Source organism: Callospermophilus lateralis, chromosome 3 (genome assembly GCF_048772815.1).
Source record: "Callospermophilus lateralis isolate mCalLat2 chromosome 3, mCalLat2.hap1, whole genome shotgun sequence".
Classification (NCBI taxonomy): Eukaryota; Metazoa; Chordata; class Mammalia; order Rodentia; family Sciuridae; genus Callospermophilus; species Callospermophilus lateralis.
Window position 1 is genome coordinate 3,764,503 of NC_135307.1, and position 14,905 is coordinate 3,779,407.

The 14,905-nt window shown below is 38.8% G+C and overlaps 1 protein-coding gene across 10 annotated transcripts in view; it reads right to left on the reverse strand.

Annotated features, from left to right (window-relative positions):
• The window catches only part of Mark3 (microtubule affinity regulating kinase 3), a 104,137-nt gene that overhangs the window by 36,210 nt on the left and 53,022 nt on the right, over positions 1-14,905 (reverse strand). For 9 of the 10 annotated variants that reach the window (XM_076849583.2, XM_076849581.2, XM_076849579.2 and 6 more), the window contains 3 exons: positions 11,762-11,810; positions 8,950-9,015; positions 4,587-4,657 (listed from right to left, as the gene is read on the reverse strand). In XM_076849583.2, the coding sequence (XP_076705698.1) occupies positions 4,587-4,657; positions 8,950-9,015; positions 11,762-11,789 (165 nt within the window). In that variant the 5' untranslated portion in view covers positions 11,790-11,810. The remainder of the gene's footprint in view (positions 1-4,586; positions 4,658-8,949; positions 9,016-11,761; positions 11,811-14,905) is intronic. The other variant, XM_076849582.2, reaches the window with a different exon arrangement.

Consider the following 14,905-nt stretch of genomic DNA (forward strand, 5'->3'; position numbering starts at 1 on the left):
AAATTTCAGACTATGAGACCCACTCATAATCAACTAAAGGTACAAAAATTCCAATGCCAAAACATGGGTTTCAGAGCATGTATTAGTCTGGATTAACACTACTGCTACTGAATTCTATCAATATGAAAACAGGGAGATGAAACAACTTTGCTCTCCCAAACAAAATCTACCTATGACACAGGTAAATTTTAACCTTACTACTGCCTAGTCCCATTCAGCATTTATATTAGTTTTCCCTCCCTCATATTGAGATTTCTTTTTGTAGGTTATTTTTAAATTCTGCTTTTGAATCACATTTGATAATTTTCTGTCCATTCTCAGTTCATTTCTCTTCCTTTAGCACTAAACATCTCAAAGCTAATCTGTTGACACAATCCCTAAAAATATGCAACTTAAACCCACTGTTTTCTTGTGTTCTGTTATTAGCTAGAGGCAGGCTGAGATTCTAGATGTTTTCTAGGTTAAAATAAGAATGTTAGCCTAATTCACTTTTGCTCACTCAAGAAAGGACAGAAACATCAACATTACCAGCCCACCAAGAAATAGATAAGGAAAGAAGATGTAGCCAGAAGTCTATTCCTTGTCTTGGAGAAGAGCAAGAGTGCAACCAAGCAACTGAGATGGCAGATGCAGTGAGGAGAACGGAAATGGTGAGCAGCGAGACGAGGGATCCTTTGAGGAGGAAGGTGGAACCAAGGGCCTCTGCATGGCACAAAAAAGATCACACCCAGCACCCTGTGCATGTAGCACACCCTCTTTATCATAAACAGAAAAACTTTTTTTTTTAGTCAAAGTTGTGATGATTTGTAGAAGGCATAGCAATTGGAAAGTAAAAACACAGATTGCGCCTGGTGCTGCCAGGTCTGAAGGAGCTGTCTAAGGCCAGTAGCCACCAGAAGGGAGGACAGTCTTTCTATGTATACAAACCAACTAAAGGCACAAACAAATAAGCCATTTTTACTGGTCCAACTAATAAGAGGTTCCTCAAACAGGCTTCACAATTTCTGCAGGGAATTTCAAATAAAAATCCGAGTAATTTTCGCAACATAAATGTCCAAGTCTCTCTGACAAATCTGAGGGCTGGAGGTGGGGTGGTAGAGATGGGGGGTTATGGTGTAGGTCCTCAACTGCTGCCTGCTCTGGCTACCTGGACATGCCCTTTCCCTATAATCAGACTACCCGTGCAAATCAGATTCTCTTAGATGGAAAGAAATTTAAGTTGAAGGAGGGCAAATCTCTTGGCTTAATTTAGGTGGCCAGTTTCTATTAAGAATACAGTTATGGGGGCTGGGGTTGTGGCTCAGTGGTAGAGCGCTCGCCTTGCACTGTGTGAGACCCTGGGTTCGATCCTCAGCACCACATACAAAAATAAACAAGTGAAATAAAAGTTTAGTTGTGTCCAACTACAACTAAAAATAAATATTTTTTTTTAAAAAAAGAATACAGTTATGAAAAGGAACAGACTGGTTTTGTTTTCTAATAAAAATTTGAGTTTCCTTTCATACACAACAGAATGAAACAATATTAGAAACAGAAAAACTACAGAATTCATCAAGTGTAATTTTATCTTTTATGGCTAAAAAAAGGATCAGAGAAGTTAAATGATAACCATAACCACAGATGGTTGATTTCTTTCTTTTTTTTTTTTTTTTCTTGGTGGTGACAGAGATAGAACACAGGGGTGCTCTGTAAGTGAGTATCCCCAGGCCTTTCTGTTTTTTATTTTGAGACAGGGTCTTGCTAAGTTGTCCAGGCTGTTCTCTAACTTGTGATCCTCCTGCCTCAGTCTCCTGAGCAGCTGGGATTATAGGTACACACCACTATGCCCAGCTCAACTTTGATATTTAAAAGATTTTTAATTCAAAGTACTATTAGTAGCACTTTGAATTTAAACTTTTAAATTAAATTTAAGCAACAGCAAAAGTTAAGAAACTTATAGATGAACCCTTAACTATAAACACGAGACTAGCAAATCAAAGGAGACACTGTTAAGAGAAAACTAGAAAACCAGCTAAAATCACCTTTCCAAACATGTGAAACTTTAAATAAAATCTCCTATTCATCCTGACAAACTTATAAGTGAATAAAACAAAAATTTAAAGGTTCTAAGAGAAATGAGGCCATACTGCCTTTTAAATATAGAACTTTACCTGTGAGAGCACTGAGTTAATTAATTGATTTATTTTTGATGCTAGAGATTGAGCCCAGGGCTGTGTCCCTGCTATAAGCACATGCTTTACCTCAGAGTTACATCCCCAGCCCAGAATTAATTTAAAAGTAATAAAGCACCTGTGCCCTTTTATTTAAGTCTGCAAATTATGGCCTATGTGCTCAATCGGCCCAGCCCTGGTTTTGCAAATAAACTTTCACTGGAATACAGTCACACTCGTTTAAGCCATGACTGCTCCTGTGCAACAGAGCAGAGTTCAGTTGCAACAGAAACCACATGGCCTTGAGACTGGAATATGCATTGTCTGGTCTTTTCACAAAGAGCCTGCTGATCCCTGATCTTCACATTAGGACAATGCACTGATGAACACATTGTGTCACATCATCCCCTTAATGGGACACCTAAAAACTTAAACTATCCAACAAATATACCACTTTTCATAACTTTAAATAAATGCCTATGTTTTTAGAGTTCTATTCTTTTGAGAATATTAACAGGTGAATAATTACTGAAAATATTCATTGATATTAGTAATGACAATATGTTAGATTATGATTTCCAACCTATTTTAATGCAACTGTGTCAATTTCATCGAAATATTCTCAATATTGAAAACTTAGAATTTAAAGAGTTAACACTAGGTTTTGAAGTGAGAGAGCATGGGTCTGAATCTATATCAGGTCTGCCACATGACAGACATGAAAATACAGGGTAAACTGTTAAATCTTTACATGTCTTAAGTTTTTTATCTTTAGCAAATGAGTATTATGCTAATCCTTAATCCACAAGGCTGCTGCATGATTTACATTAATTTATACAAGTGTCTGGGAGGTGATGGTCAATTGATAAATGATTTTTAATGGAGAGTTATGTCACCTTTATACTTAAAATCAGCTAATTAAAATTAGAGACTCTTTAAAGAGTTGGGTAAAGAAAAAACTAAGTGAATTTTGGGACTGTGATATTCTTCTTGCTAAAAACTGAAATAGGGAGCTGGGGATGTGGCTCAAGTGGTAACGCACTTGCCTGGCATGCGCAGGGCGCTGGGTTCGGATCCTCAGCACCACATACAAATAAAATAAAGATGTTGTGTCCAATGAAAACTGAAGAAAAAAAAAAACTGAAATAGTTTGCTTTTAAAAAATTTTAAAAGGAGCACCCTACTATGCTTGGCTAAAATGGTTTTAATTAATGTAATCATAGGCATCTTCGAAAGAGTCTAGATTTTGTTTTTGTTTTTTGTGGTACTAGGGATTTAACCATGTGTGTGTGTGTGTGTGTATTTACAAATTTGTTATTTTTAAAATCTAATTTATAATATTTATTTATTTATTTTAAAATTAACCCAGGGGTGCTTAACTACTGAGCCATAACTCCACAGCCTTTTAAAATATTTTACTTAGAGACAGGGTCTTGATGAGTTGATTAAGGCCTCACTAGTTGCTGAGGGTGAATTTGAATTCACACTCCTTCACAGCCTCACGAGATGCTGGGATTACACAGGTGTGTAAGCACAGTGCCTGGCTTTATTTTTTATTTTATTTTATTTTATTTTATTTTATGTTTTTTTATGGTGCTGGGGATTGAACCTGGGGCCTTGTGGATGCGAAGCGAACACTCTATCAATTGAGCTATATCTCCAGCCCTTATTTTTTATTTTTGAGACAGGGTCTCGCCAAGTTATCGAGGCTGGTCTTGACTTTCGATCCTCCTGTTTTAGCCTCATAAGCTGCTGGAATTACAGGCATGGTCCATTGCACCTGGCAAAGCTCTAGATTTTTAAAGTTAAACTGCCAAAGGTCAATGTTTAGAGACTGATGTCTCAATTACAAAGCTCTGGGGAAACACATGGCTACCACTAACACCTGTCTCAGGCATGAAAGGTACTTAATATATTTTTATGGTGCTGGGGTTCAACCCATGGCCTTGTGCATGAGAAGCAAGCACTCTCCCAACTGAGATATATCCCCAGCCACTTAATAATTTTTTTTAATATTTATTTTTTAGTTTTTGGCAGACACAACATCTTTTTTTTTTTTTTTTTAATATTTATTCTTTAGTATTTGGCGGACACAACATCTTTGTCTGTATGTGGTGCTGAGGATCGAACCTGGGCCGCATGCATGCCAGACGAGCATGCTACCGCTTGAGCCACATCCCCAGCCCCTGGACACAACATCTTTTGTTTGTATGTGGTGCTGAGGACCGAACCCATGCCTCACACATGCTAGGCGAGCATGCTACCGCTTGAGCCACATCCCCAGCCCCATTAATAAATTTTTGTTGAACAAAATGATCATCCTCTGCTCCACCCAATGGGTGTCATGAGCACTAACAGAGGCAAACACTTGTTTGTTTCAGGGTTTGTCAATATAAATTAAGTAAATTAATCAGCTAAAGACATGTGAATTCATACCTGTCTAAATTTAGCTCTTGCTTCTTTTTCCTTCATTCTTCCATGTGCAACCAAATAGTCAAATACTTCACCTATAATTGAGAGAAATAAAAGAAGTTTTACTTCTGAGCATTAATTTTCCCAGAAATTGTTAATGTTTCACTTTTAGCACTACTCTAAATTTTGGTGGTGGCAGGGGGTAATTGGAGACTGTATCCGGGAGTACTTTACCACTGAGTTACATCCCCAGCCCTTTTTATTTTTGAGACAGGGTCTCACTAAGTTGCTCAAGGCCTCACCAAGTTGCTGAGGCTGGCCTAGAACTTGTGATCTTCCTGACTCAGTCTCCTGAGTTGTTCTGATTATAGGTGTGTGTTACCATCCACAAATAATTTTTATTTTTTTATACCAGTATGAAGTTAGCCAGAAATATGTGGAATGTGAATTAAGCTAGGATAAAGTTTCACTGGGTATTTAAGTTCACCAGTAAAATCTTTAAGCTGGAGAAAAGCCTTAAAATTAAATTCTCATATGCTTAAATTATACAACTTCCACTTAATAGTTTTTTTTTTTCATTTTACATGTTTTCAATATGCTTTAATAAAAACTGAGCAATGAAAATGGAAAGTTAAAATGAATTAAATTATTTGGGTTAAAAGAAGCCGCTCTCCTTGTTGGATGATGGCCACAAAGTATTTCCTGAGTGTGTTAATTCATTAAACAAACAACTGCCAGGCACTGTCCCAGGTTCTGGAAAAATGCAACAGTGACTTTGGCAAAGCCCCTTGCCCCATGGAGTTTGCCTTTTAGTAGGGAGACAGTGAACAAGCATGCACCTAGTACATGAGAGGAACTGAAAGTGTGATGTAGAAAAGGTGTGAATAAACAGGAAGAATGTGAGCTTCCTCGCACTCTGCTGGGGACCTTAGAGAGTGAATAATGAATGTAGTTCTCTGAAAGGAAGAGTCTATGGTAAGTAGGAGAAAGAAGCAAGGCAGCCATGTGGCTAGTGAGGCATAAGCAACGAAGAGAGGGCAATTGTGGAGGACCCAAGAGGCTTTGGAAAAAACTCTGGCTTTACTGCAGATGAGATGAGAAGCAGAGATGAGAAAATGACTGACCTCTTAAAAAGATCAATGGATATAACAAGGGGAAGGAGTAAGCCAAGAGGAAGGACAGAGAACCAATTGGAAGACCTGTGCAAAAATCAAGCCAGGCATGACAGTAACGGTCCAGAGTGGGATGTGCAGTGGATGAGCAATAGGGCTCAGGACATAATGCAGATGACACTGTCAGAGCTCGCTATCCAACAGCCAAGTGCATTTCCACACAGTGTTAACTCCTTGGGGAAGAGGAGGCACCTCAGAGAACACAGTATTAGTGCTAAGTGCTCATCAATTTAGAATGAGGAAACACCACCCCTGCAATCCACAGAAACAATCCTTATTTTAAAAATTTAAAGGAAGATGCTTTTGGGAACCATGTCTACCTAATAAGTGAAAGTCATTCTAAATTATACATGAGTATCTTTGGCTTTAAAACTATTTACCCTAACTCTGAATAAATACATTTTAAATAATGGATGAGTAAAAATATTTCCATTTATCACTCGACTGCATGATCTTTTAAAAGACTTTCCGTGTTAATTTACATTCACAATGCATTTAATTATAATGAATTGTGAGCTAAATGTCAATTCAGTAAAGTGTCAGCATTTTCTAAGTAAATGATCTTTCTATTTATAGAGAAGCATACATCATCAAACAAGTGGTTAGCAAGTAAAAAAAAAAAAAACTAAAGATGTGAAGATGTGTTATTATTATATATACAGAAGGCAGTCTGACTTAAAACAACAGCTCATTTGCTGTCATAGAGAAACAAAGACAAAGTCCAAATATGTCAATATAATTTTTAAAAATTATATTATTTTTATAAATTCCAAATGAATGGAACATAAACCTCTTATGAGATTTTTAGAATCACAAAGCACACTTACAATTACTAAGTTATAAGTAAGGAATCCAACTTATAAGCTAGGAATGCAACCAAGATCTTTTTTTATCCTTATTAAAAATGTATTAACACTCAGATTAAGCAGCTGAACTGAAAACATCTAAAGGCTGTTTACTAGAAAAAAAAAGCAGAGTGGCACTCCTGCCCAGGCTAGGGAACACACAATTGGTAAGACACTGGAGAGAGCAGTTCAGAACGCCCTTAGCTCTAGTTCACATCCTGCAACCAACAAGCTATGGACCCTTGGCACAGCACAACCTTTTGGAGACTAGACTCTATAAAAATTTCGATAGCTACCCTGAGTTATTATTTCTTTTCTTTTGCCTTGGATGATTTCTAAGATTCTTTGCAGTTCTAAAACTTTACGAGTCCACCAAATCAAAAGGTACCAAGCTGGAGGGGAAAGGGCAGTCAATTTATTTTTTAAAATAAAAAAAAAATAATTTTTTTTGTGTGTGTGTGCGTGTGTTGTGTGTGTGTGGGGGGGTGGGGGCACCTCGAAAAAGCCAAGCACTCTACCACTGAGCTACACCCCAGCTCAAGGGTAATCAATTTAATGAAGTGTTTGTGGTATGTCCTAGAGATTGGCAGTGTTTGCTGAGGTGGTTACAAGAACTCCGTCAATGAAGTGCTGTTATAAATGCTGAGGGCTGTCAGCATGCCCACTGTGAAGCTCCCAGACGGATTACTCCTCTGGTCACAGAGCCAATGAGGGTCACTGGCTCGACTCACAATTCTTTTCCAAAGTCCATCCTCTTTCTACTAAACATGGATGCTTCTCAAGACATGTTTGTCTTGATTATAGAGCAATCTGTGGCCTGGGCACCTAAAATAGCTGGGAACAGAAAGCCATGACCAACAAACTGGAGAGACTATATGCTGTCATGACATGTTTGCTCCAGGTGTGGGGGTGTGACTCTAGAGCCGACCCAGTTTCCATTCCTCATTGGTAAAAGCCATGGCTTATAGCTTGGTCACATCATGGAACTGCTGTGAAAGTCAAAGAGGCCAGAGAGAATAAGCCCCTTGAACAAGACCACACAAACAAGGAAGTTATAAGGGTTATTCTGTATCGTTTGCCTGTGGGATGAGCAACTGCTGGTACACAATAATTCTTTCTTTCCCAAAACAGGTTTAGAATCTTTTAACTTAATGGTTAACTTGGTACAATGAGGCTGTGATTCAACCTTCCATCCCCAGATTTTGCAACCTTGATCAAAGAACAAACAATAAAATAAAACTATGATCCTATAGAGTAAAACTGGATTTATCTCCAGGAGTTTATAATTTCACAATTACAGCATAATTCTTATTTTTTAGTATCTGCTATGTGCTCAGCACAGTGCTAGAAGTAGGGAACACAAGAAAAGATGAATGGGAAAGCTTCTGCACTACATGGACAGAGCAGCCCCATCAACCTCAACCCTGAAACCAGAGTCCTTATAAAAGACATCAGCTGTATTCATGCACTGCTGATAGATACAATATCTAGTTTTTACAACCTTGTAGGCAAATAATTACTTGCCCTTAATCTTCATTTTAAAGAAAATCTGTCATTTGTACTGTAACCATCATTTCTAGTCTTTGCAAAGATGGACATCAATGATTTGAAAATCTGATAAAGAAAAGGATCTAACATGTAGTACACATTTTTTCCCAACACACTAATGTGTTCATATATTAAAAAATTCAAAACACCTGTGATAAAAGAGGTATGATGAGTGCGTGTGTGCGTGCACACACGCGCGCGCGCGCGCACACACACACACACATACACACACACACAAGAACATTACTTGACCTTAAGGAGGAAGGAAACTCTGACACATGCCATGATGCAGATAACCTTGAGGACATTATGCTAAGTGAAGCAAGCCAGGCACAAAGGACAAACACTGCATGATCCTATCATACTGCTACCTACAGTGTTAAACTCACAGAATCAGGAAGTAGAAGGCTGGCTTCCAGGGACTGAGGAAGAGGGAAATGAGCTGTTAGGGTTTAGTGGGAAGGGGTATGGCTTTAGTTTAGGAAAACGGAAAATTTCTGGAGATGGATATTCATGAGGGATGAACAGTAATGAGAATATGCCGAATGGCACTGAATCATACAGTCGAAAATGGTAAGACGTTATGTGTTGTATATTTTACAACAATGCAAAAACCCAAGAACTTGGATATCATTATTGCTAATAGTGAAACACTTACTGCAATCCACAGAACTGCTAAGGGTCAGCTTTCTGACCCTATCCTAGAGTATTATAACTCTGGATGTTAAATAAAACCTTAACAATTACCTGCCTATGGGCAGTGTGCTGTGCATTCTTTTGAAAGAGAAGAAAAGCAACCCTGATTCACACAGATGTGCTTACCTCCACTTGCATACTCCATGATTAAGTAGAGTGTTTTTTCAGTTTCAATGACTTCAAACAACTTCACTGAGGAAGGGGAGAGGATGCAAGAGAAAAATAAAAACAAAAACAAAAACAGAAGCAAAAGTCTTTAAGCATAAACCATGCACATACAAACTCCAACTATGAGAAGCAATTTTTCCCTGTTAAAGATTTTAACAGCTGGCCTCTAAAATAATGTTCTCAGGAATTTTTACCATACTAAAAGTTTTTATTAAAATAAAGAATTCTATAAAAATAAAGACCACTTCTGGATGATCTGATGCTGTCAGGGTGCTGCCAAGTGTATGTGCTCTATTTCTTCTATCCCTGTTCCTATGTCTGTGGGCCGGCTGCACTCTCAGAAGCCTACCTTTCATACCTACTTCTCTCAGCTGGCAGGGGTGGCCCAGATCTACTCTGCACTGCAAGTGTGAGTCTGCTCACTTGTCACCACAGCCTTACAGAGGTGATTCCAACTGAGACTTGCTGCTTAGGGAGCTTAACTCTCAAAGAACAGGGGTTTCTTCGTCACTATGCTGAGGCCAGTAATGGAAAAAGGTAGAAGGGATTATGAGGCAATTAACTGAAAAAAACTTTTTTTATAAGAATGATTTTCAGGGCTGGGGTTGTGGCTCAGTGGCAGAACGCTCACCTAGCATGTGTGAGGCCCTGGGTTCAATCCTCAGCACCACATATAAATAAAGGTATTGAGTGCAACTACCACTAAAAAAATGAATTAAAAAAGATTGATTTTCAAGGGGATAGTATAATATTGTTCATTGTCACAGATTAAAATATACCTCTAAAGCTATCAAGTCATCATTTTACATATCTGCTTTGTTATACTGTCTTTAAAATTAAATTAATCCAAAAGAGGAGAGGTATGCTCATCTGTTATAGAGCAGGTGATCTTTCTGATGCCTCAGTAGAGTACTAGGTCAAAGGTCACAATGGATAATCAATAAATGTCAGATGAACTGAAGAACAAAACCATCAGACCATTTCTTAGACTGGAATATGTTCAGATTTTAAGAAAAACCATTTGGGAAAGTTAAGGTATATGTGTTGATAAACCAACAAAAAAATGAAATCCCTTTAATATTCTAATGTAAATTTTGGCTCTTATGGAGAAGGATTTTTATATTTTGGGTGCTGGGGATCAAACCAAGGGCCTCACACATGCCGGGCAAGCATTCTACCACTGAGCTACATCCCCAGCCCTGGAAAAATTATTGTAATACAACAGAAATTATAAAAAATTTTAATATCAAAGATATTTATCATTTAATAAGTAGGAAATTCTATAACCAGGATACAATTTTAACTAATTAAAGGATAAATTAATATGTTAAAGTTAGTTCTAGGTAATAGTTTTGTTTTCTTGGTGAAAAATTGAAATGTGAAGCTCAGAACTAGCTGGCTAACCTCAAAGGGTTGAAATGAAAAGGGAATAAAGGCAGTTTTCTTCCTGTTGTTACACTGCTTGCGATCTTTCTTCTCTTCAAGTATATATGTCATTGATTTCTGAGCTGTGCATTTGTTTCACATTTTAATTACTATCCCCTGACATAAGGATGATGGCTTGGTAGCATTTTTTGTTCTTTGTATATACAAAACAACGATGCCCTTAAGTGATGGTAGCTGACTGGACGACACAGGGTATACTCCCTTTTTCAAGTTCACAGTCGAGTCCAGCTCTGAGGAAGGATTCTGTGGTTCCACATTGTCCTTCTGTCCTTATGCCTAGCTGTGCACAGCCTGTCCTCAACACTACACACCAGCCCTCTCACTTACTGTAGTTGCTACTACTATATAAAATGAAGTAATATTATTTAAAAAGCCCTATTATGATATATATGACAACAAAATTTTCATTGGGATACATGTAAGTGTTAGATAATTTGCATATTTAATCTTGTTCCAACAATTACTACAAGGGCAACAAAACCATATTACTTCATTTTTAAACACCTGGCAATGTTGTGTACACAGAGGACACATAAAATAAATCTCTTTTTAAATAAAATTCCTATAAAAATGTCATTAGATAACAATATCTCCCCTGCACCACCCCACTTTTTGGCAGTATTGGGAATTTGACCCAGCAGCACTCAACCACTGAGCTACATCCCCATTTTTTAAAAAATTTGAGTCAGGGATTCACTAAATTGCTGAGGCTAGCCTTAAACTTGTGGTCCCCAGCCTCATGAGTTGCTGGGATCATAGGCATGCACTACAGTCCCTGGCTTCTAGTACCCCATCTTTTTTTTTTTTTTTTTTTTTTGGTTGTGCTGGGAATTGGACCCAGGGCCTTGTAATGCAAGACAAGCACTCTACCAGCTGAGGTATACCCCCAGCAAGTATCCCATCTTTTAAATGTGATTCAGCACACAAGTATTTTGTAGTAACACAATCACAGCAAAAAAATATTATATCTTTGAAAATATTATTCCTTCTAAAATCCCATTCTACTAATGAAATACAATTATATTTTCTAATACATTAAAAAATTAGAAAATTATAGACTTGACTATGGATGTTTCCACTACATTAAAACTTTAAATTCAGATGCTTATTTAATGCCTGAGCTTTTAACCTGTTTTCAGTAATTTTGAAAGGCTAATACAAATGATCAACTTGTATACATAATTTATTAAAAGTGTACCTGGGCTGGGGATTGGGAAGGAGTGTCCTATCATGTCCTATCACTTTGGGAATACCTGTTTAGTTTTATGACATACTTTTCAAGAATGCATTTAGACCCAAAAATATTTAAGAAAGCAGAAAGTACCTATGTTTGGATGATTTAAAATCTTCATTATTCTTACTTCTCTGAAGAGCTAAAAAAAAAAAAAAAGAAAAAGAAAAAAAGAAAAGAAAAAGAAAGACAACCCCCCACGTTATTAAGCATACTTCACTGTTGCAACAGAAATTTAAATTTTCTCTTAGATGCTAATTTGTAGCTAATATTTATTGTCCCATACCTAAGACTAACATGAAAGTCTGGAGTAACTCTGAAGTAGGTTTGTAACCTATTACCAAACATTATTTCCAAATGCTTTCATTTATGGACAACAGCAGTGATTCCAAAGGGGAGAGTACCACACTCTTAAATTCTTTTTGTGATCTTGAAAACAGCTAGGACTTAAGTTTAATCACAGGCTAAATCACAGGTTAAAGTTTAATTGCTAAGTTGCTGAGGCTGGCCTATGATTAAACTTAGTTTGATTCAGCATCTATTCAGGAATTTCACTTCTGTGAATCAAACTCATGCAGTCCCAGGAACTACATCGTCAGCATATGAGATTAACAATTCCAAGAGTTATATGACAATATTCTGAACAAAACCAACATGGGAAATCCTCACTGGAGATGATGAGTAATGCAGCATGGAGGCTGCTGTAGAGTGCAGTATTAGAAACTCTTGTGAGCCAGGCGCCTCCAGGGACACGCAGTTGTAGAGTACCCGTTTCATGCTGACTTAAGACTTGGCTCTATTACCTGCTGTGGCCAATGCAACATTAGCAGATTTGAAGCAAGCAGAGGGTGGATAAAATGCATGGGCATTAGGAACTGCTCTCTTGCGATGATGTGAAGAAGCGGGTCTAGCCTCTTTGATGATGAAAGGTAGTACATACAAAGAAGGACCCAATGTCCTGAGTCCAACCCCTGCCAGCTGAACAAAGCCATACCAGTGAACCCAGGTGAGACCTCCAATTTGGATACCATATGGGGACAGCATGGGATGCTGCATTCAGAACTAAGCCCTGTCCATGGCCTGACAGCCCTATACTTTGCAGCTTCTGTCCTTCATTATTATCCTTCATTATGTCCTTCCAGCATCCACACCAGGCACCCTGACTCTTTTTAGTTGCTAGAACATGCTAAGTTAAAGTCTCTTCTTTTCACTGTTCAAGTCTCAGGCAGATTCTCAGAAGCTCTCTGGGTAAATCTCCTTTGTTTTATAACAGAACCATCCATTCACTTTTTCCTTAGAATGACTTTTTAGGTTGTGATTATGCATTTTTGTATACCTGTTTATTATAATCTTTTCATCCACAGAAGCCTGAAACCAAGCCTGGCACATAACAGAACACAATTTGTTTGATAAAAGCCTGCAAGTAAGCACTAAATACCAAGAAGTGTGGTGTGAGCCTGCCTCCATGGCATTCTAATGGCCACAGGGCTTCAATCCTGTTAGAAGAATGGATGCTATTGCTACTCTGCTTGCTGGCAGGACAGCAGGTCAAATGAAGGCAATTATTTTTTAATTCCTAACAAGTGAATCAAAGTGAATCAAAGTCAAGACCAGGGGAAAGATGAAATATTATAGAAATTCAAGGAAGGAGGGTCTTACTTCTGTCTAAGGATTTATGCAGACTTAAAAAGGATGTCTACCTCCGAATAAGGGGTTCATGTAAGTGAAGATGGAGAGATGTGGCCAGTTCAGGCATTTAAGGAAGACCAAGCGATCCCATTCTGGTCAGAGCAGTGTTTCCACGTGGGAACTCCCGGCTACCCACACCAGTCAACAGGGTGTTTGGGGCAAAGATTCCTGGTCCTACTTACTATTCCATGTGAAATGGGGTATGAGAATCTTACTGTGTGTGTGTGTGTGTGTGTGTGTGTGTGTGTGTGGTGTGTCCTAGTGATTAAACCCAGGGCTTCGTGCATGCAAGTGCCTTACCACTGAACAACATACCCTGCACCTTTTTTGTTTCATTTTGAGACAGGGTCTCACTAAATTGCACAGGCAGGCCTTGAATTTGTGATGCTCCTGCCTCAGCCTCCCAAGTAGCCACCATACTAGATAGAATAATACTTTTCAACAACCACTTCATTTCAAAATGTCCACAATTCCTCCCCTTATTTTTTTTTTATTTATTTTTTTTTTGTAGGAAAAAGCATTTAATTTTATATTTGGAGTGTCACAAACATAAGCAGGAATGCAGGAAGAGTGGGTGTGGAATCAACCCAGAAGGCAGGAGACAGCTTTCAGGTCTGTTCTGCAAACCTTTAACATTTAACCAACAGAGCACAACAGTCCAACCTCTATTATAAAAATAGTTTGCTCATTAAAGTATGTTAATGTCCCCTTTGGAGCCTAAACATCTGACGGTTCAGAGACTGTTAAGTCATTTTTAATATGTGAGACAGTCTGGGTTTCTGCAGCCAGCAGAGAAGGTGAAAGTCAGAACTCACTGGGACCCAAGAGAAGGGGAAGCCCTAGCATGTTTCAAGCAGGAAGACAGATCGATGGACTATTCTCCATATTCCGGGTTCCGGTCAGTCCGCTCCCTTTGCAGGCAAACACCTGTTCACCACACCGGCTTTTCATTTCAAAGGCGAAACCGTGCTACAACGTGCCTGCGGCCCACCGACATGGCTGAGCCGGCAGCTACCCCGCGGGCCCTCCAGGGGTCCGGACGCGGCGCTTCCGGAGTTCCAATTCCTCCCCTTAAAAGGTAGGGCTACCGGGGATGGCAGTGCATGCCTATAATCTCCTCTAATCTAGAGGCTGAGGTAGAAGGATCAAAAGTTCAAAGCCAGCCTGGGCAATTTGACAAGATCCTATATCAAAAGAAAAGAAAAAGGGCTGGAGATGTAGCTCAATGGTAGAGTGCTTGCTAGTATGCACAGGCCCTTGATTCAATCCCCAATAGGGGGTAGATGGCGGGGGTGGGGGGTGCTAAGCTTAGTTACTTGCTTCTAACCAACAGAAGGTGGCAGAAGCAAAGAAAGGGGGGCCCTTTGAAGGCCAATAAGGTCCCAGACAGTACTCCCTTCTTGCTCTCAGATTACTTGCTTGAGCATCATGAGAACATTCAAGCACCACTGTGGATAGGCCCATATGGCAAAGCAGTAAGTCCACATGCCCACAATCAGTGGTGAACTCAAGTCCCAGCAACAGCCATGTGAAAGCACCCTCTGCCGG